This window comes from Suricata suricatta, chromosome 8 (assembly GCF_006229205.1).
Source record: "Suricata suricatta isolate VVHF042 chromosome 8, meerkat_22Aug2017_6uvM2_HiC, whole genome shotgun sequence".
Classification (NCBI taxonomy): Eukaryota; Metazoa; Chordata; class Mammalia; order Carnivora; family Herpestidae; genus Suricata; species Suricata suricatta.
Genome location: NC_043707.1, coordinates 102,684,420 through 102,706,310, shown reverse-complemented (window position 1 = coordinate 102,706,310; position 21,891 = coordinate 102,684,420). Strand labels below are relative to the sequence as shown.

At 43.0% G+C, this 21,891-nt stretch overlaps 1 protein-coding gene across 3 annotated transcripts in view; it reads right to left on the bottom strand.

Annotated features, from left to right (window-relative positions):
• Positions 1 to 9,927: 9,927 nt before the first annotated feature.
• Positions 9,928 to 21,891, bottom strand: part of FAF1 (Fas associated factor 1) — a 474,908-nt gene continuing 462,944 nt past the window's right edge. For all 3 annotated transcript variants that reach the window (XM_029946447.1, XM_029946449.1, XM_029946448.1), the window contains one exon: positions 9,928 to 11,995. In XM_029946447.1, the coding sequence (XP_029802307.1) occupies positions 11,912 to 11,995 (84 nt within the window). In that variant the 3' untranslated portion in view covers positions 9,928 to 11,911. The remainder of the gene's footprint in view (positions 11,996 to 21,891) is intronic.

Sequence of the window (21,891 nt, the reverse complement as noted above, 5' to 3'; positions counted from 1 at the left end):
GCAAAGTAAATTTGGAATTCCTTTTCTGTGTACTTTCCTTTACAAAAATATACTTTTTACTTGTTTTATATGCAAATATGATAAACAGTTTTCATATCAATATATCTACATAGCCTTAAAAATGCTTAATATTTCAGTGTGTGGATGTACCTTACTTTATTTAGCCAGTTTCCTTTTGAGGAATTTTGTTTGTTTCCAATTTTTGCTACAATAAACATTACTACAATGAACATTCTTTGTGAATTTGCCTAATTATTTCCTTAGGATAAATTCCTAGAAATAAGATTGATTGGTCAGAGGCTTTTTTTTTTTTTTTCTTTCCTAAGGCTTTTGATAGCTAGTTGTCAAATAGCCCCCAGGAAAGGTTGTGTCTACGAACACACTCAACAGTAGTGCATCTTGCTGATCTTTTTAATCTTTGCCAATTCAGGCAGGAAAAAAAAGAATCTTTTGTCATTGTAATTTGCATTTCCTTAGTTATTTCTTAGTTTTTCTTTGTTAGTAACTCATGGTTTTTAAACTGTGTATATTCTTTGCTTATTTTTCTCTCATTGAGCTTCTCCATTCCTTAATTTGCAGTGGCTGTTTATATATTAAAGACAGTAGCATCCTCTTATCTGTAACATGCTGCATTTCTCCTTTTTTGTTTTATCCAGTTTTGTTGTTATACTGAAGTTTAAAACGTTTTTTTATGCAGCCAGATCTGTCATTTTTTCTTTATAGATCTTTCTTTTTATAGTTGCTTAAGCAAGGATTTTTCAAATCCAACTTTCCAAAGCATTCACTTATAGTTTATATTAGTCCCTTTTCATGATTTACATTTATATCTTTAGTTCATTTTAAATTAATTTTGGTGGAAACTGTGAAGCACGTTTGTAACTTAAGACGCCCTCCCCCCCAAATGTTAGCCAGTTATCACAGCATTACTTAATGGTCCCTTTCCCATTCTACACTGACCGCATGTTATATACTGAATTCTCAGATGGCCTTGGGTCATTTCAGCACTTTTTTCTTGTAAGGAGCTATTTACTTTTGCACCAGCCTCACTAAAAAAATTATTGTAGTTCTGTAATGTTTGGAGGGCAAGCACCTTTCTGATTCCTGATTCTTCTTTTTCAAATTCTCTTGCCAATTTTGAAAAGATATTCTCCTGAATAAATATTTTTAGAATTTTTAAAGCTGGCTCCAAAGGGAAAGTAAAAATTTAAAAACCTTTTGGAAATTTTATTTAACTTCCTTTAGACTTTAATTCGAGGGAGATTATTATACATCTTCACAATATAAGATATTTCCATCTTGGACACAGTGTGACTTTCATTTATTCACGACTTTTATGTCCCCTTGTAAATGTTATTTTGTTCCTATAGTTTTTAAAGCACGTTCTTTAGTATTTTATGTATCTATTGTGAACAGAATCGGTTCACCCATTGCAGCGCCTAACTGGTTATGACAGGAGCGTAAGAAAGTTACTGATTGTAGTATGTTTATATTGAGACCGCTCTCCTTTCTGACCCATTTCTCACAGTTTCCCGTCACTGAGTTTGGAAGGACCTGGAACTGACTAAGCTGAGGGAGGGAGGGGCAATTCTAACGCACAGGAAACGGTGCAAGGGCCCGGCGATTTGTAGGCTTTCCTAGGGTTTGAAGACGGTGTGCACCTGCAGGGTGGTCTTTTTTGGACCTTCCTTCTCATGGTCTCCTTCTTGCAAGAGGGCCTTTGGAAACAGCCATTCCAGGAATCAGCCCCGGGACTGACTGTCCATCCAGACTCGGAGCCTTCGCCGCGCTGTGTGACCGTGGGCGAGTCGCCTCCCCGCTGGAATCGGATTGTTCGGAGAAGAGTAGCCGCCAGGTCATCGCAAGTGGGGAGAGAAGAATGCGAAGATGAAGGGCAAAGGGCTAGGCTCTTGGGCCGGATTAGCTGCGGTTTGAGTGCCGATCCCTCCTCGGAAGTGCGTCGGGGGTCCGCAGCCGCACACTTGCAGCCTGTAACCCCCAGGTCACCGACCAAAATGAAGATACGAGGGGAAGGGGGGTAGGAGGGAGAGACCGAATCCATCCGCCCAGGCCGCACACTCACAGACGTACACTCACACAGGCGCGTTTGGCTTCTTTCCCTCAAAGAGTTCTACTCTGACTTCCACCCTCCCCTCGCCCTCCTAACCTCTCCCCACAACCCTGTCCCATTTCCTGCTGGGACTGCGCAGTCTCCTTCCAGACTGTGTAAGGTGGGTGAGTTCCAAGCTGCATGACTGGCTCCGGGCCCGATACTGGTTGGGCCAGAGCCCAACATGTTAACTCTCTTTCCTCGCGGGTCCCGTGTCGGGGTGAGGAAGCTGGCTGACAAGTAGGTGGCTTTTCCTTCCCCAATCCCCCCTCCCCCCATGGGTTGAGACTCCAGGCTTCCAGTGGCGCGGATGCGCAGATGCCTCCTCCCGGTGCTTCAGCCCAGGCCACACAGTTACCTGGAACACTTCTACTCACTGTTGAGGACCCAGCCCTCAGGGTGCCCCACTGTTGTCAGAGGCACAATAGACACAAGCCAACCCTGCAAGCTCTCTAAGTGCCTCTGCATTTTCCCCTCTCTGAAGCCTCAGAGCCACCCATCTACACCCCCGATTCATATCAGAGGAAACTGAGGCATGGAGAGGAAGTAACTTCCCAGAGTCATACACCTAGGCGGGGGAGGGATGAGAACTGTTCTTTGCACCTGTAGAAGAGACTGGTGAGAATAGGAGGTCAAGGCCACTTTCCCCACCCCTAGTTCTCAGAACTGACCCCCTAGGGATAGGTTTGGAGGAGTGGATGACTGCAGCCCTTCCTTTGGTGTTGGGAGCCTCTGTTTTGGGGGGTCTTCTTTGCTTTGGAGCATGTACACCCCCTTTCACCCCTCAGGACTGACCACACTCTGCTTTCACTGCTGGTGAAGAGTCTGGCAGCACCCTTCAGTATCCTTAGCACCTTTGGGCAGAGGGCCTGGCTGAACATGGCTGCCAGTATGGAATCTGACCGTGCGCTGGAGTCCTGCATTTGTCACATCCTCCCTATGGAAGATGGAAGTAAAAAGAACGGTTTCATGGGGTTACTGTGAGGATTCAATAACAATTCATGGAAAGCCTTCTCGGTGTCTGACATGTAGTAAACATATACACATGTTTACATGCAGTAAACCCTCAAAGTATATTGGGTATTATTTGTTGCTGAATTAACAATTCTTCTCTTTGCCTTCACTCCAGAGGGGAAAACTGTTCCCTTCTCAGTACCCTTTTGCTTCCATTAGAAAAAGGACTGGGGACTTGGGAGCTGATGACAGGTGACTTCTGGTGGTGAATCATAATCTGAAAACTCCCTCCAGAATCAGAATTCTGATGGAGTGTCATGGTTTATAGACCTTCTGGCAGGCCTGGGGTGCTCAAGGTCCCAGAGGGACTCTGGGCCATCTCCTTCACTAGGTCACCTTGTCTCCCCTACCCACCACCCTCTCCAGGGCTCCATTAACAAGAACATGATTGCTATAAAGCACAAAATGACACTGCACCAGTAAGAAAGGAGCAGCACATGGGGCGCCTGGGTGGCTCAGTTGGTTGAGCGGCCGACTTCGGCTCAGGTCATGATCTCCTGGCTCGTGAGTTTGAGCTCCATGTTGGGCTCTGTGCTGACAGCTCAGAGCCTGGAGCCTGCTGTGGATTCTGTGTCTCCCTCTCTCTCTGCCCCTCCCCTGCTCGTGCTCTGTTTCTCAAAAATAAACGTTAAAAAAAAAAAAAAAAAAAAGGAGCAGCACAGCCCAGAGCCTACCCCCAGCTTCTGGAAGCACCCCCACCTGTCTCTTCACAGAGCCTCCACTATGTTGGGCACAACATAGTCCTTTGGGTCTTTGTGGGGCTCTGCAAAGGCAGGGTATGGGGTCTTTCCCCCCATGGCACAGTACCACTTTTATGCCAGAGAACATGGTCTTTCCCTTGTGTCCATGACCTCCCAGAGCATGTAAAAAATTCATAAAATGCACATCGCTTTTTATATCAAGAACCTGAGACATGTAGGTGATTTTGCACAAGCTAGTTCCTCACTGATGCTTAATGTGGTTGAAGGCATGCCAGAACAGAGACTTGCTCAAGTCATTTCACTACTCTGGGCCTCAGTTTCTCCATCTGCAGAATGAGGAAAGGTAGTCCTGCTGTATCTGGAAATGCTCTGAAATGAGAAAAGGACTATGCAGACCCAGGCAGGAAGATGATAATTGCTATGTGGGATGCTCCATCAGGCTGAGACCTTGGCACTCTCATTTAGAAATATAGAGAAGTTCCTGACCTCCACACCTGATTTTCTTTACATGTGTTTCCACTAGAATCCCCAAAACATAGAAAACGGTTTCAGGAAGACTCTCCTTGTTGCCAACTCTTTAGAAAAATATCATGCAAATGTTACCAATGTGTGCCCAAGTAAGGCAGATAACATTTCCAGGGCCCTGGATTCCTGAGCCCAGAGGAGCAGTCTCCATTTTGATTCTGTAGGATGCCTACCTTGTCTAACTCTGGTATCTCAGATCATTAGGCTTGGGCAATGCCAGAATGGACTCTGGCCACAGCTCCTAGGTGGGGTTCATCTCTCCCACAAGCCTATCCAACTGCTCAGGCTGGGGGCCTCCTCTGGGTCCCCATGGCTCCTGGAACTTCTCTAACATTGACCACAGTGCCCTGAAATTGGTGGCCTCATCCCAGCCTGGAAATTCTGAGCCAAGGGTAGAGGCTGAAAATCCAGTGTTTTTACCAAAAAAAACCTAAATGATGAATAGATGAGTCAAAACCGACCCCATCTCCATAAAACAAAGGGCACTTAAGTAATACTTCCATTAAATGCAGATCTAATGAAAATGCATGATGAAAAAAAAGATTTGCTTTGGACATAGGGTATATAATATAGTAGTTATAAGACTTTGGGCAACTGATTTAACCTAAGCCTCAGTTTATCAATGTTTGAAACAGGGATAGTATGTTCCATCTCACAGGGTAGTTTTGTAGTTCATTCATTCATATAACATTTACTGTCTGTGCCCTTTGCCCAGTGGGGCAGACAGACCTGTGATGGTCCATAAGGGAGACTTCTGTGCACTTAATCATATTAATCTGATAAGTGCTCTGCTACGGGCAAGCACGGTTAGGATTAGAGAGGCCCCTCACTTGTCCTGGGGATTCCATGAGGCTTTCTGGAGAAGGAGCGGTGATAGTCTGAACTGTGCAGCCAAACCCCCTGTGTTTGAATCACGGCTCCTTGGCTTAGCTGTACGTTCTTGGAGAAATTACCTAATCTTTTGTGCCTCAGTCTGCTCACCAATAAAGTGGGGATATTAATAGCTCCTACTTCATAGAATTGTTATGAGTGAAGCACTTTGTGCCTGACATTCAATAAACATGGTATCAACATTCACTATATTATCAACAGCTATTTACCAAGCATCTATACAGTGCCAGGTCTGTGTGGAGTGATAACAGATCAGATTGACACAGACCTTACCCTTGTGGAGTTTATACCTTAGGCAAAATCTGACTTGGCTCAAAGTACAAATTGTCTCCTATCTAAGGAGAGTTTGCAGAGCAAAGGGCAGAGGAAGGAATTCAGGGGCAGCTGACATTTCACAGGCAAGCAGAGCAGGAAAACTGCACAGGAGACAGATATTTCAGAGGGGTGGGAGGTAACTAGAGGCATGCAGTATCCTAGAAGGCGAGGCGGAAGTGTGTGTGGGAATTTTATTAGAAGTTACAGCTACTGAAGCAGCTCAGCTCACTGGTGAGGGGAACAGAGCAGGCGTGGGCTTTGGGCTCAGATCCAGAGTGGAATCTCAGCTCCTATTAGCCGTACGTCTCTGGACGGTGACATAATATCTCTGAGCCCCACCTCCCCTAACTGTAAAATAAGGATGCTAGTAGTGCGACCTGGCAGACACTTCTGAGGATGGTGTGGGGTGACACTGTGCAGGGCTTACCTGGGTATTCAACATCAACTCATTTACCCTGTGTTTCTTCTCAGCAGCTCCAGCTGGTTTTGTTCCAGCTCCAATTATCTAACTGCTTCAGTAACCACTGGGTGCATGACTGCTATGTGCCAGACCCTGGGCTGGCTCTGGAAATAAACAGATGATTATGACCCCTTCTCTGCCCTTACAATGTTCCCAGATGAGCAAGGTGTTAGAGATGGAAGCGACCACCTGTACACAGACATCATTTCTTTGTTGAAACGCAGTTACTGAGTCAGAATTTACTGTGTGCTTACTATGTACGAGTCATTTTGCTAGGCCTTGAGAAGAAGTGACTCAGAGTCTGGGGTGGGGGTAGGAAGCACAAGTGAGCTGAGTGACCATTCAGAGTGATCCAGCACTATGAGAAGGGTAGCACAGGGCTGGAATTCACAGCACAGGCATCTAACTTGCAGGGTGTGCAGAAGGTGTAGCAATGGTCTGTGAAACCATTTTGGAGGAAATGAAGTCTAAACTTAAGGGGAAGGATGGGGGTGGAGGAGTCTGGTGGTGAGGAGAGAGCACTCAGGACAGAGGGGATAGTGTCCAAGGCCAGAGGTGATAGGGAGCTGATGCTTTCAGGAAATAGCAGGTGACTCAGGATGTGTGTTGAGGGCATGGCTGGAGGTCGATGGGAAGGGAGGTGGGGGGGCAGATGACCAGAGGAGTTTTAAATCCAAGCCAAGAATTTGGATTTTATCTGGAGGGCAATGGGAAGCCTCTGAGGGTATGAAAGCAGGAGTGTGGCATGGTGAGGCAGGTGTTTTAGAAAGCTCTTTCTGGCAGCTGTGTGGTGACTTGTTTTAGAAGAGAGGGACTGGAGAAAGGGAGATCAATTAGGATGTAGTTTTATAACCCAGATGCAGATAGCCAAGGTTTGAGGGAAGAAATGCCCATGGGAGAACAGACCAAGGAGCAGGGGATGGACTTCAGAGATGTCAAAGATGAAGCTACAGGATCCTTCTTAAATCACTGCATGTGCTTAAAAATCAAAGGCATTGCTTACAACTTGGCCCCTGATACATAGGAGAATTAGTCATTTTGGAGAGCTAAATTTTCTACAGAAGTGAGGCTTTACCCATTTTTGTATCCATCAATATTTAAAAAATGTTATGACTGTGACCATGTGAAATGCTTGGTAATGTGTCATGCTTTCCTTGAAGGTGGTGCTGCATTGCTGTACACACAGCAGGAGCTCTGGAGTCAAAGGTCTGCTCTGCTCTTTTATAAGCTGTGGAACTCAGGCCAGTCAGACTTCACCTCTTTGAATTTGTTTCTTCTTCAAAATAAGGTCAAGATCACCCAGTCGACAGGACTGTTGGGGGGTTACATGAGGTAATGTATGTAAGGCTCTGAGCATAGTGTTGGGTACATCCTAAGTTCTCAGCGACTTAGTCTCCTCTCCTCTCCTTCCCATGATGCCCCAGGTTTAGCCTCTGGACACCAGTGACACTTTGTGCAGGGCTCTTTACTCTTCCGTGTAGGGCCACAGAGCAGTGCTCTTGGAACTCTTATGTCTGCATTTCACATTTTGTGTGTCCTCCCCCATAAATGTCCACTTGTCACTGCTGTCATCACCCACTCTTTTCCTTTTATAGACCAGATAACTAACTGCTCTATACGTCAACTACTTGCTAAATGTTAGTTCATTTAATCTTCACAATCTTTTCAACCAGGTACTGTTGTTACCTCTATTTTTTTTTTTTTTTAGCTAAAAAGTGAGGCACCAGAAGGTAGTGACTTCCAAAGGGCACACTGCTAGGAAGTGCAGGTTACTGCTTGGACCCAGGCAGTATGGCTCCAGAGGCTATGCCCTTAGCCACACATTAAATCATCTCTCACAACTGAGAACAACTAATAATGTGCAAATTAAGAGTTAACAGAATTAAGACCGGAGAGCAAGTCTCTTTTATTGGTATTTCCTTTCAGACTACACTTTCAAAATACAGCAGGGAGGAGCTGTAAGGCTAGTTGGGGTTGTTAAAGGTCACCTTCCAAAGCAGAATATTTGAGACAAGGGAGAAGCACTAAATGCAGAGGGAGGCTCAAGGCAAGAAAGCCCACCAGCTGTATCTCACCACCTTGGGGCTGCAGCTTTCTTTTAGATGAAAATTGTGGCTTGATGAAAAGAGGAATGAACTTCCCAGATAGTCTGATGGTGTCTGCATGATATTAATGGTGGTTCCGAATTTTCTGGCATCAATATTACCCAGTGAGAATCTGATGAATACAGATTTCCTCTTCCAGAAAACTATACATGTAACATTTTATACATAATTATAGGGGATGCCAAGCTCCATTCTTGGACATAAAATTCAGAGATTTGTTATAGAAGAACTGTGAAACTGGGCTTGAGTGCGGACCCTTCCATTGACATTCTGCGTGACTTTAGGCAAGCACTGCCCCTTGAGCCCCATGTGCAAAAATGGAATAATCATCTCTGCTCTGCTTCCCTCACCACAGTGGGCCATGATGATGAGTGTAGAACGGGTGGTAAACTGCAAAATGCTACCTGAATGTATCAGGACCTGGAGGTTCAGAGAGGTTACTCACCTTAAGGCCACACAGTTAATAAGAGGCAAGACTAAGGTTCACACTTGAAGACACTAAAATCTCGTGTGTGTGTGTGTGTGTGTGTGTGTGTGTGTGTGTGAAAGAGAGAGAGAGAGAGAGAAAGAAAGAGAGAGAGAGAGAGAGAGAGAGAGAGACAGAGGGGGGAGGGAGAGAGGAGGGGGGAGTGAGAGAGTGAGAGAGAACTCCCTCCAAGAATTTTTAAAAGGAACAAATGACATAATGCATATGGAAGGGTCACATAGATGTGAAGTGTGATGTTTAAGTGATTACTTGTGGACTGAATTTAGGATCCTATGTCCCAGCCACCTGTGGGATCTGGGACTGGGATTGGTTGGATGAGGGTCTGAGGGGGATGGTAGAAGTGTGCCAATCAGTGATGCTGCTCCTGGAGACAATTAAGACCCTCTGCCTCTATCCAAATGAACAACTTCTGGGCTTCTGGGAAAATCTGCCAGAGCTGTGCAACATCTTTAAACCCACTGACCAGCATACTCAGGTCAGCACGTGTAGCTTTGGGAGTAGCAATTTTAATGCAACTACAAACTTATTTTATGTTTCTAATGTCATCAAATAAAACTTATAGGAGCCCAAATCCTATTCTCCTACATTAGAAAAGAAAGATTCCATAAAAGACACTCTCATCCAACTAAGACTTTGGGTGCTTACCATTCAGAGGCGAACACCTTTGTGTCCCCTAACACTAGTGGTGTCAGAGCATGGGAACATTGCAAACCAGAAAGCTCCCCCAACTGCTCTTTTTAGAGACTGTGGGAAATTGTCAATACTTCCTTAAAACTTCAAACTAATGCTTCAAACCTACAACTGTTAATCTGAGAAACACAAAGGAACGAACTGGAATGGGAGTGAGGATAACAAGGGGCCCTGGAACTTCACTATAAACAGCTGGGCCTAAAAACACTGAGCACTTGTTCTGACTAACCCACTGCACCTGGAGGCTGGGATGCAAAGCGCAGGGAGTTCAAGGGTGCAAGGAAGAACTGCCAAAGGACATCGCTATTTCTGTGATAGCAGAACTTGCTTACTAACTTCTCTTGTGATAGCAAGTTGCTTAATGTTTTTCTTGGAACCTAACTTTATGCAAATTATTTTAATGTTGTGCTTGTTGGAAAAAGTCTAAAACTGCTTTGGTCTCCTGTTCTGGACCTGGTTGACCAGAATGGCATCAGTGAACAGTGACAAATAGCTGAGGCCTTTCCAAGCAAGGAGGGCCTATAGGATAGGACTTCATGAGACCTGAGTAAGGAGGACCTCTCAAGTCAGGGTTGAAAAAGGGTGTGTAAACTTGATACACATTCAAGAAGCATTTAATAACTTTTATGAAATCAGTTTCAGAGTAAAGTCTATTATCACTGGAATACAGAAGTGAAGATGACAGGGCAGAACAATATGAAGACGTCAAACCTAAATCAGATGGAACAGGTTAGACATGAAAGTGGATTCAGAGTCCTGCCTCTCCACCCCCACCCCCACTCCTGCTGCTGTTGCTGAGTATGGCCTGCATTCAGGGCTAGAGCTTCTGCATGGCAGCCTCAGAACAAGGTCTCCCTGAAAAAAGAACACTGGGTGCCCGAGTGCATCTGTAGCATTGGAAATGACTGTCTTGAGGGACCACTAGGTAGGAAGGTAGGTGTGGACCCCCTCTCCCAAAAAAGGGAGGTAGGACTGGAACTGGAGAGGAAGTGCTCAGGTTGATCTCCCTCCACAGTGGGTCTCTTTTCCTTTCAGTCTCCCTGGGAGACCTCTGGGGCCAGAAGGAGCACTGGTCTATTAGGAATCCATCTCTTACAAGAGTTGCTCCCTGTTTGGAGTATCAGAGAAAAGACACAAGGTGGAATTTTCCTGGCCAACATCCACTTCCAGGCAGAAGGAAAATGACCAAACATATCTTAGGCTTCAGTTGGGAGCCTTCTGAGATCCCCTTGACTTGGACCAGGGAAAAAACCCAGCACTTAGCTATACTCTGGACAAATACAAAATGTCCAAATCAGAATCCTAACTCCTGGGATAGAGACCACAGGTGACATAAAAACAGATCTGGAGAAACATTCCGAGGCCAAAAAAAAATCACTGCCTGTGAAGGCGTACACAATGCTTCCATGAACTGAACTTCAAACCCCAAATCCACAGATTAACAAAAATCCACATGTAATAAATTGTCCCCAAATTATTAAATGTAGGTTCAGGCAACACACGTGTTCTGAGCTGAGCCAAGTTTGCTCCCTTAAATATATGAAGTCAGAATTTTCAGCCATAGGATGGCATCCTTTTCATTTGAGATGAGAACCCAATATCTAATACTAAAAAAAGAATGAAATAGTAGAGCAAAGTTTTATAGAGGCTCAGAGTCCATGGGGTGACTGATTAGATTTTGGTAACAGACAAGGTGCTTAAAATACCAAATAACAAAGTCCAAACCTATGATGGAGTGGAGGGAGAGAAAAGCAGGAGAGAACTGTGTTCAGTGTACACTAATGGACCAGCAATCTGGAAGCTGGTATCTGCCCAAATGCAAACCTAACAATAGTTTCCTGCAGCTGGGCCAGTTACCAAAGTCCTGGTACTGGTCCTCTTCACACTACCTCTATATTCACATAATGCGCTTAAACAGTTTCTCATGCTGCATGGGAACAGCAAATACCTCCTAGGTGGAACCCGGAGACCTGAGGGAGCAGCAGGAAATAAGTATCTTGCATACATGCCGAATGCAGTCCTCAAACACACCTTACATCTTAGTAAAGAAGTCAGAAAGTACCAACAAAGATGATATTCTTTTTTTCCTACAACAATGTTTAATCTCCATGCTGAGAAGTCCCATTTGACTTATTTCCCCCATGCCTTTTAAAGTCAGGTGACAGAGTGGAAATCCAGTCATGAAAATAAAAAGGCAGAGGTGGATGAGCCCTAACTCAATGAGACATATCAAATACATAGCATCCTGGTGTCACAGGGCAGACAGAACTGTCCTAGACAGTGTGGGGAAAAGATGGGCACTAGAGAGGTAAAAGTTCTACTTCGTGATCACTCACACTTGAACAGTGCATTAGTCATTTAACATGGGCGAGGTGAAGGGGACAGAGGAGGGTGGTGGAGTTGTAATTCTCTATGAGGGTTGGGAACATATACTCGTGGATGGGAACTTTTAATTAGCTATGTTTATTATTACTTTTTTCCAGCAATCTTGCAAGAGGCAGAGTGTGACACTGAATTGAGTGAGACGAGCGTGTAGGCGGGTTGGCGAGGAGCCCTTCTCTTGACGCAGGCCTCTGGCTTGGCAAGGAATGGCTGGTTCCACTGCTGGGGCCGTGTTTACTCTTTTGCTTCAAGGAAAAGGGTTTCTTGAGGGAATAACTTTACCTCCAATAATGATTTATTTGGGTCCAGCTGGGTTACCTAAAAAGAAAAGAAAACATATTCAAAAGACTGGAACAAGCACTGTTTTCTCCACATGGCATTCAAATCCTAACTGTGCACATTGATTCTCAGCCTGCTAAGCAATGGCATGAACATTTCCAAATCTATTATCTTATTTGATCCTCACAATAAACCTAGGACGTAGGTGGAGTTATTAACATCTTACAACAGAGGAAACCAGGCTCTGAGAGGTCGAATCTCATAGTTGAGTGGAAAAACTAGCATTTAACCACAGGGCAGGCATAGCTTCAGGAGACTGGACTGCTCTTTCTGGCTAGGCAGAAGTTGCTTACCTCCTATACAGCTCACCTTGGCCGACAGGAGCCCCTTAGGAAGGGTGCTGGCTAAATAGCTGGTTGGCACTCCTGGGAACCTCTGCTCGATTAACCCCTGACAGCATGGTGGGAAAAGAGCTAAGCCTTTGGGGCTGATATGGCTACACCTTCCTGTAGTAAACTGAACAATGCGTATTCTGCCATGCTCAAAGATCAATATCCTCCACAGAGGAGAGTCTCTCTAGGAAGGGATATCAGCAATCTCCTTGGTGGGGTGGGAGGATTTTTAGTTTGAAAAAGTGAGTCAATGCCACAATAAGATTTTATATTTTAGAAATAAAAAATCATTATAATAAGAACTATAGGGAGTAAAGCTAGACAAAATCTTGGCTCAGTTGGGATAGGCTAATCATACAGGAATCCTAAATTAGGTTTATGACCCCTAAGGCCAGCTCCAGGGATGGAGGATTTAGGAATCTAAAAGTGAGAGAAAAACAAAGTTTTCCTATTTACAGAAAGGAATATAAATTTTAAAAAGTTAAGAAATACTAGTGTAGTGGAAAGGACAGTGGGGCTCTGGAACCAGAAAGATTCCGGTTTCAATCACAGCTGTGTTGGCTACTAGCTTTGTGGCTTTGAAGTTAATATGAACCTTGCAGGCAGGAATGATGTGAGGATTAAATGAGAAAAAAAAATATAATTAGCACAGTGTCTGGCACAGAGTAGGTGTTCAGTGAAGTCTCCTGCGTATGTGAATAACTGTAAGGATGGACAGACAGATAAATGGATAGCTCTGTGTGTGATGGCAGGCCAGGTCGTCTGCTCTGTGAGAGACAGGGGCTTTGGGCCTGTGGTCTGCAGAGTATACGGCATCTGAAGCCAGCAATCTTGTCCTCTGCTTAACTCAAGCCACACCTAATGCGATGGTTCTGCTTGTTTTCTCCTAGCCAAGGGGGATGGGGTCCCTGGGAGGCTTGGTGTCACAAGCAGGCCGCAAGCTGAAGGAGGAACACAATCTTCGACTGTATCCAGATGGAAACCTGGTATGCCCAGGAGGGTCATTAAGGAGACACATCCACCTCCAGAATCCTCTCTGCTTATACAGAACCCAGAGCAAAGGGGCTCTACTGATCTCTCTTGGGTTCTGGGCAGATGGGCAGGCAAGGCAGTGGGGAGGGCCTAGCCTGCTGTCTGTCTTCCAATGCACGAGGGGCAAGCTGCTGGCAAATGTTTACCCACTTCCCCAATTAACGTATGATATTGCGCTGTCTTTTGTCAACAGAGCCTCTGTTTCAGACTCGTTGGTATTTTTTGCCCAGCTGCTTTGTCTATTGTTCTTAATTAACATGCCAGAGCTCTTCCAGCATCTTCTACTTTGTTATTTGTAGTTTGTAAATATGATGTTTGTTGGGAGAAACCATAATTTTAATAGTGCCAGAACTATCACCAGCAGAAAAATTATGTTATGAAGCAAAACAGGCTGGGAGGCTAGAGCCTCAGGCCCAAATTGCACCTCGCTTAAGCTGTCAACATGCAAGGTCAGAGGTTCAGAAAACATACCCAGTTTTCTCTGACCCAGTGTCCGCAAAGAGTTAAGTGATTTTCTCTGTCTCTTTGGGTGAGATGGCTGGGGCTTGAGAAGGAGGAAAATAAAGTTTCTCAAACTCCTATTACATGCCAGGGACTTTATGTTATCTCATTTAATTCCTGTAACAACCATGCAAGGTAGGTAGAGATGACAAAATTGAGGCTCAAAATGGTTGCCACTTGTTTAAGGCCATATGGTTAGTATGGGTCTGTCTATACAGCATAATGGTTAAAAAGGCTGAAGCAAACTTAGATTCAAATCCTTGCTGTCACTTTACTACCTATAGACCTTGAAGAAGTTATAGAACTAGAGAGCCTAGGTTTTCCCATCTCTAAGATGAGCATAATCAGTTTCTTATTCATAGGTTAGTGTGACAGTTAAATGGAATGTTGGTAAAGTATGTGGTACACTACACAAGCCAGTACTTGCTCAGTTGGTGGTAGCCATTCCTGGCTGGAATGTTGCCTTGGGGAGGGGTACTGGTCTAACTTCAAAGCTAGAGCTTTTTTCCTGAATCCTCCTGGGGCCCAGGTCTGCACCAGGCTGCCTTTCTTATTACTGCCCTGCTGCCCTAATAGGGTAATGTCTCAGTATCTGGAGACCCCCTTTGATAGCCTCAGTGGGGCTGTGTTGAGCTACTTCACAACAAACATGGCTGTTTGCATGCTGCTCCTTCTGGTACCTCAGATCAGAAGCACTATGTTTTTCTTTGAAGATCGTTTTAGACAGGAATTTTCAAAAGGAACCAGGACAACCTCTGCTCCCATTCTTATTTGCCTGGCTTGGACAAAAAGAAATGTGGGGAACCTAGGGGAACAAGGCTCCCCCCTGCAAGACAGATGGCCCAGTGCTCTGGGTCCCATTAAAGAAGGGTGTGGGGACATCTGGCTAGGTCAGTTGTTGAGCATCCCCGACTTCTGCTCAGATCATGATCTCAAGGTTCTTGAGTTCGAGCTCCACTCTGGGCTTGCTACTGTCAGTGCGCAGACCCTGCTTCAGATCCTTCGTCTCCCTTTCTCTGCCCTTCCCTGTCTTGCACTCTCTCAAAATAAAATACATTAAAAAAAAAAAAAAAGGATGTGGAACATGCCAAGAGGGACCTCCAAGCAGGGAAGAGTCTAAAAACCACATTCTCTGAGAAACATCTGAATGGGAGAGAAAGGAACCGAGACGTGGTGGTGGTGATTGTCGCTATAGAGGAAGTTGTAATTGAAGGACTGCCAAGTAGATCAGATGTGTTATTCGTGTTATTCACTGTGCCTACGGGCAGAGCTGGGACTGGTGGGCTAAAATCGCCAGGGAAACAGAATTCAGGTGGTCGGAAAGGACTTTTTAACAGAGCAGCAGCTGCTGGTGTGCTGCTGTGCTACTTTTTCCTTCTTCTGTTCTCTGTTTTCTTTCTTCTTGCTCTTCATAACCACCATTGTAGGAGTAACTAGCATTTACTAGAGTACCTACCATGTAGCTAGAACCATGCTAAGTGCTTTATATAAAGTACCTTAACCAGTCCCTATAAAAGCCGAATGAAGTAGGTATTATTATTGCCATTTTATAGCTGAAGACACCATGGGTTATCCTGCCCAAGGTGCAGATAGAGTAAGATTTCACACTCAAGTCTGCCTGACTCCAAAGCTCATGATAACCAGAATGCTTCTGGATAACATGTTGATAGGCTGCCTTGTGGAAATGGAGAAGTATGGAGGGGAGGGGAAAATGTGTGTATTCTCTTTTGACCCTGGAAGCATTCAAATAAGGGTATATTTGAGATGATCATGAAGAAAATAATAATGGCTAAAATTTATTAAGCATTCATTCTGTACTGGGCATATTCCAAGCACTTTATAAGATAATTTAATTCTCATAATAATCTTCTGAAGTAAGTATAATTATTATTCCCATTTTACAGATAAGAAAACTGATCCACGGAACACATTAACTCACTCACCTAACATCTCAAAGCTATTCAGGACAAAGCCAGAATGTGAATCTAGCTTTGGAATCCATATGTAGAACTACTAAAATATTTAGCTAGAGGTGTGGCTAACAGTAGGATCCATCCAGACAAAAAAGTTGGATGAGATGGAACCAAGCTTCCAAGATAGAAGATCTTCACTCTTTAAGAATGGCAAAAGATCAAGGGTCAGGAAAAAAAACCCCTGAAGTGTTTATAAAATACGAATACAAAAACCCAAACTGAGCTTGTGTTCTGCCATTTACCCGGGACTTTACTGAATTATTGACTCTTTAAATCAACAGAGAAACCCACCCTCTGGGACTCCGTGGAAGAGGAGGCGCATCCTCAGCTAAGAGATATGGTCTGACGCTGTCTGTGTTAGGAGAAGAAAGTCAGTCATTTTGACATTTTACTTATTATACTTAGGAAAAGTGAGTAATGTATTTTCTTATTAATATTTTAGCAATTTATCTTTGTGAAACTTGTTTGTGTTAGCAAAAATGGGACACATAGAGCTATTCTTTCCTAGATCAATTTTCTCAGCAGTTTGAATTTTCATATACAATTTATTTCTATTATTTCCCTGGGCCTCAGTTCCTTTTTTAAAAAAGTCTAACATTGCTGCTGAGAAAAATGTGAATCAATGTGACAGAATCTCATCTAAGCCACATCATGTGAGTCCCAGAATGTTACAGGGAGAAAGTTACTTAATTGCCAAAAGTCCAACCCCTTCATTTTTTTACAGGTTGCTCACCTGAAGCTCAGAGAGGTCAAGTGACTTGGCCCAGGTCATACAGTTGATAAGAAGCAGAAGCAGTATTCTACCCTAGAGTTTCTGACTTCTGTTGTGGGGTTCTTTCTAGCCATAACATTCTGCCTCTCACTTAAAAAAAACAACAACACTTGAGCATAAATATACTACTACTACTATACTGGGGGCTCTCTCAGAGCAGGAGCTGAGTGATACTAAAATAACAGTAGCAGCAATATATGCATAGTATGTTTTAGTTTGCAACGTATTTACACAAACATTAACTCACAATCATATAGGATAGATATTATTATCAGTCCTTGTTATTTTACTTAATTTTGTTAAAGTAATGCTTTTATTTTGAAACTGAATAAAGGTAAGCTTGGATCTAATATTTTCACATTTAGGAAAGAATGCTAGGTTCAACAAATGTGGCTGAAACAAGTGAACACTGACAGGCAAAAAGGCTGGATCTAGATGCAGACCTTACATCCTTCCCAAAAATTAACTCGATATGGATTATAGACTTAAAGGTAAAACACAAAACGATAAAATTCCTAGAAGATAAAGATTCCTAGATAATTCCTAGGACAAAACCTAGATGGCCTTGGCAGTGGCTTTGATTTTTTAGATACAACACCAAAGGCACAATCCACAAAAGAAATAATTGATAAGCTGGACTTCATTAAAATTAAAAACTTCTGTGAAACACACTGTCAAGAGAATAAGAAACCATAGACTGGGAAAAAAAATATTTGCAAAAGACACATCTGATAAAGAATGATTATCCAAAATATACAAAGAATTCTTAAAACTCAACAATAAGATGAATTAACCCAATTAAAAAATGGGCCAAAGAGCTTAAAGACGCCTCATCAAAGATCTACAAATGGCAAATATGGAAAGATGCTCTACCACATCATATGCTATCAGAGAAATTCAAATTAAGATAACAATGAGATTCCACTACGTGCTATTAGCATGGCCAAAATCCAGCATATTGACAACACCGAATGCCGGTGAGGATGTGGAGCAACAGGAACTCGCATTCATTGCTAGTGAGAATGGAAAATGGCACAGGTGGAAAATGGAAGACAGGTGGTTTCTTACAAAACTAACCATATTCTTGCTATATAATCCAGTGATTGCACTCGTTGGTATTTACCCAAAGGAGCTGAAAACTTATGCCCACACAAGAATCTACAAAAATCTGTACACAGAGGTTTATAGCACCTTTACTCACAACTGCCAAAACCCTGGAAGCATACCCTTCAGTAGGTGAACAGATAAACTGTGGTGCATCCAGACAATGGAATATTATTCAACACTAAAAAAACGAGCTATTAAGCCATGAATAGACATGGAAGAAATGTTAAGTGCTAAATGAAAGAAGCCAATCTGAAAAGGCTACATACTGTATGATTCCAACTATACAACATTCTGGAAGAGGCAAAACTATGGAGACAGTAAAAAGATCACTAGTTGCCTAGGGTTGGGGTGGGGAGAGGGGAAGAATAGGCAGAGCACTGAGGATTTTTAAGGCAGTAAAAATACTCTGTATGATGCTATAGTGATGGTCATATGTCATTTTACATTTGTCCAAACCAATAGAATGTACAACACCAAGAGTAAACTCTATATAAACTATGTACTTCTGAGTGATAATGATTTGTTAATGTAGGCTCATCAGTTGTAACAAATGTACCACCCTGATAGGGGATGTTGGTAACAGGGAAATGTTGATAATGGGGGAGGCTATACATGTAAGGGAGTATATGGGAACTCTGTACTTTCTGCTCAGTTTTGTTTTGAACATAAAACTGCTCTAAAAATATAAAGTCTTTTAAAAAACCCTGCTAGGTTGCATTTTTTTTTTGAATGTTCCCAATGTATTTTAACAGCTTATGAAGGAAATGCACTGCAGTAGTACTTGGAAACCATGCATTGGGAATTAGCTACACTCTGTAGATTAGGAAATGAGATCCAGACATTGTGTTTGCCTATGATTGCACAGCACGAATGGCAGAGGCAGAACCAGAACCCAAGCCTTCTGACCTGTTTCCTCATAATTTCCATTATAACTCCCCCACCTCCTTCAGGGGGCCTAACTGTATTCTTTCTCACTCTGTGAGTTACAGCCTTAAGGTTCAGTGTGTGGAATAGGAAAACAGTAAACCACCAGTGGTTTCTATAATATACTCTTGCTTTTTTTTTTAGAGTAAAAATTTGCATTTCATAAAATTCCAGAATCTTCAAGGGGAGAAAAGCTCTGTTCTCATATTTTCTGTAGTATTTGGCTGCTCTCCTCTGGGTGACCAACACCACCACTTTCTAGACCACTTTCTAGACTCTGCTGGCAGCACTGTGAGCAGAGGAGCCTTGCACAACCTGATCCCCAGAAGCATTCCCTTTGCTACACCAGCAGACAATTCACAATCTTTCTGTAGCCTACACAGACAGCAAACAGTAGAATCTCATCCATACCCCTTCTTCTTCTTCCTCCTTCCCACAGATGTGAAGGACAACTGATCCCATCCTTTATGTTAGAAAGACAGACAGACACCTGACCACACAGCCTCTGCAAGCACTCACTCACCTTTTAGCCCTCAACAAGCTCTCCTTACTCCACGTTCCTTTGTACTGGCCACCAAGGCTGTATATTATCTAATGGTATCAGGTTCTAATGGCCAGGAGATATAGGTTCCAGTTCTGGCTCTAGTGGTAGAATTTTGAATAAATAACTTTTCTTCTCTAAGTTTTAATTTTTGCACTTAAAAATTGTAGCAGGGTGGGGGTAATGATTCAATGGGGTCAATTGGGCTGCAGTTGAACTTTGGAAACAGAAACACTTGGGTTCAAATTCCAGCTCTTGGCCATGTCAGTAAGATGCTTAGTGCTACAGTCTCCTTCTCTATTGGGTGAAAGTGTTGTAGGGATTAAGATAGCCATCACAGAGCCTCACACATGGAAGCAACTATAATTCAATATCCTCTTTATGTCTTAGTAGATGTCATTTGTGTGTTGCGAGCTCCCTAGTGATCTAGGGAGGGAGACTTGGGTTGGATTCCATTGCTAAAACCTAACTCTCTGATGACCATGGATAAGATACTTAATTTTCTGGTTCATTATTTATAATATTGAGACATTTTTGCCACCCAGGGTTGTTGTGAAGATTTACTAAATTGAAGCTTATAACCATGAAGCATTTACTTCATACTCATGCTTCCACACAGAAGGACTCTGGGATGCTCTCCCCATCTCTCACACAGGGTGAGGTGAGACCTACCTTTTTGGTGAGTGTGGGAGAAGAATCTAAGCTCAGCCTATTCCTTTCCCTTTTCTGGAGCCAAACCTGTTCTCCTGTTACAAGGGGCCCACACTGTCCACTTGTATACCCAGGACTACATGGGCAAGTCTGTCTCATTTAGGGGTATAGAATGTGTCAGTAAGATCCTTGGCTGCAGATCCCAAGCCACAATCCCTGATCAACTTGTTCAGTAACAAGGGTGATATCTATATTCCCTGTGAGTCCTGTGTCTGTCTTTCAGTTGGTCTTATGTCTTTCAATTAGTCTTGGACAAGTGAAGTGAACAGATATTATTTAAATGGCACTTAAAACCCCAAGCACCCCACAACACTAAATGAGAGCATCACAATTATGATTTGATGTAACCTGATGTAAGGGTCTTAACTCTTTTTCTCTCAAAGTCTATTCTGCCTTGATTAGAAGATGAGAGCAACCCAGTCAGGGCATTGATCAATTCTAAATACATTTTCCACCCATAGAGCCACAAAAAAGCTGATCCTTAAAGACATGCTTATTTTTTTTTAAATTAAAAGTTTACTTATTATTTTGAGAGAGAGCACCCCATGAGTGGGAGAGGGATAGAGAGAATCCAAGAGGGCTTTGAGCTGTCAGCATGGAGTCTGACATGGAGTTTGGGGCTCTGTCTCATGAACTGTGAGATCATGACCTGAGCTGAAATCAAGAGTTGGATGCTTAACCAATTGAGCCACTCAGGTTCCCCAAAGACATGCCTCTTAAAAAAGTCATCTGAACACAAAATGGATATGCTCACAAACTTCCTTCTGAAGAATGTGTACATAACACACTTCAAATTCTCAGCTCTTACTGCTCTAGGAGGCAGCACAGAGTTTGCTTATGTAAGTTTCTAAATTACATTGAAGCTGAATATATATATCTGCTTTTGGTTATGTTCAAAATTAGCATTTACCTTGAACATGGGAGAACAACTGATCTTTTTGGTATGTTACGAGTAATCTGTTCTGTTAGTTACTCCATTAAAAAAATGCACATTAAATACTACAAGTTTAAAAAATAATTATTAACATCATCATTAATAGTTAACATTTATTTGGTATTTTATAAGTGCCACATGCTATACTAGTTGCTCTATATATTATCTAATTAAATTGTCATAATAATCCTGAGAGGTAAATGCTCCTATTATTCTCATTTTATAGATGAAATCTCTGAAGTCAAAAACGGTTAGGGGATTTGCCCAGGATTACATAGGTAGAAAAGATAAGGCTAGAATTTACACCCAGTTTTGTGCATTTCTAGCCTATATCTGATGCATCCCCATTCATCACCTCTGATCCTACTTCTAAACAGGGAACAGGTAACATGACTGAGTTTTCTTTGAGGATAAAGAAAGCAGGCACTACGCAACTTCACCATAGCGCACATCCCTGTTGTGGTATGAGCTTTGTTGTTTCCCACAGGAACACAGGCTATCTTCTGTTACTGTCAAAGTGGTCCTAATAGCTAATTATCTGTTTTCTTTAACTACCTTTTGATGAGCTGGGAATCCCGAAAATGGCCCAGTTACACTCACAAGTATCAGAAGGAGAACTTAAGACCTGATCTGCTGGTCATAGGCTGATCAGGGTTGAAAAGACTCTGGTAACTGTAAAGTCTTTTGTAAACATAAGGGATTACCCATCACCATCACCATCATCGTTTTCATCAAGCATGACAATGCCAGTTTTAGCTCTTTGCGACTTCTCTTCTACATTTGTTGAAGGTGGTGATGCAATCCCAAAAGGAACATTCAGTCTGGAAGGGTCCCACTATGTGACCACTCTATAGCTTATTTCCATCCCAGCTTCCTGTGTAGTTTCTGGACCAATATGTCTTCTTGGATCACAGGAAAGAAGTAGCACTGGGACAAGAGTTTCCAGAAAAAAATGAAAGATGCTCCTCTTTCCATTATCAAACTGTGGTAGAGTAACTGGTGTGCTACAGAGTGAGGTTGGGTGGGCTTCTGGAGCTGCAAAGAATAG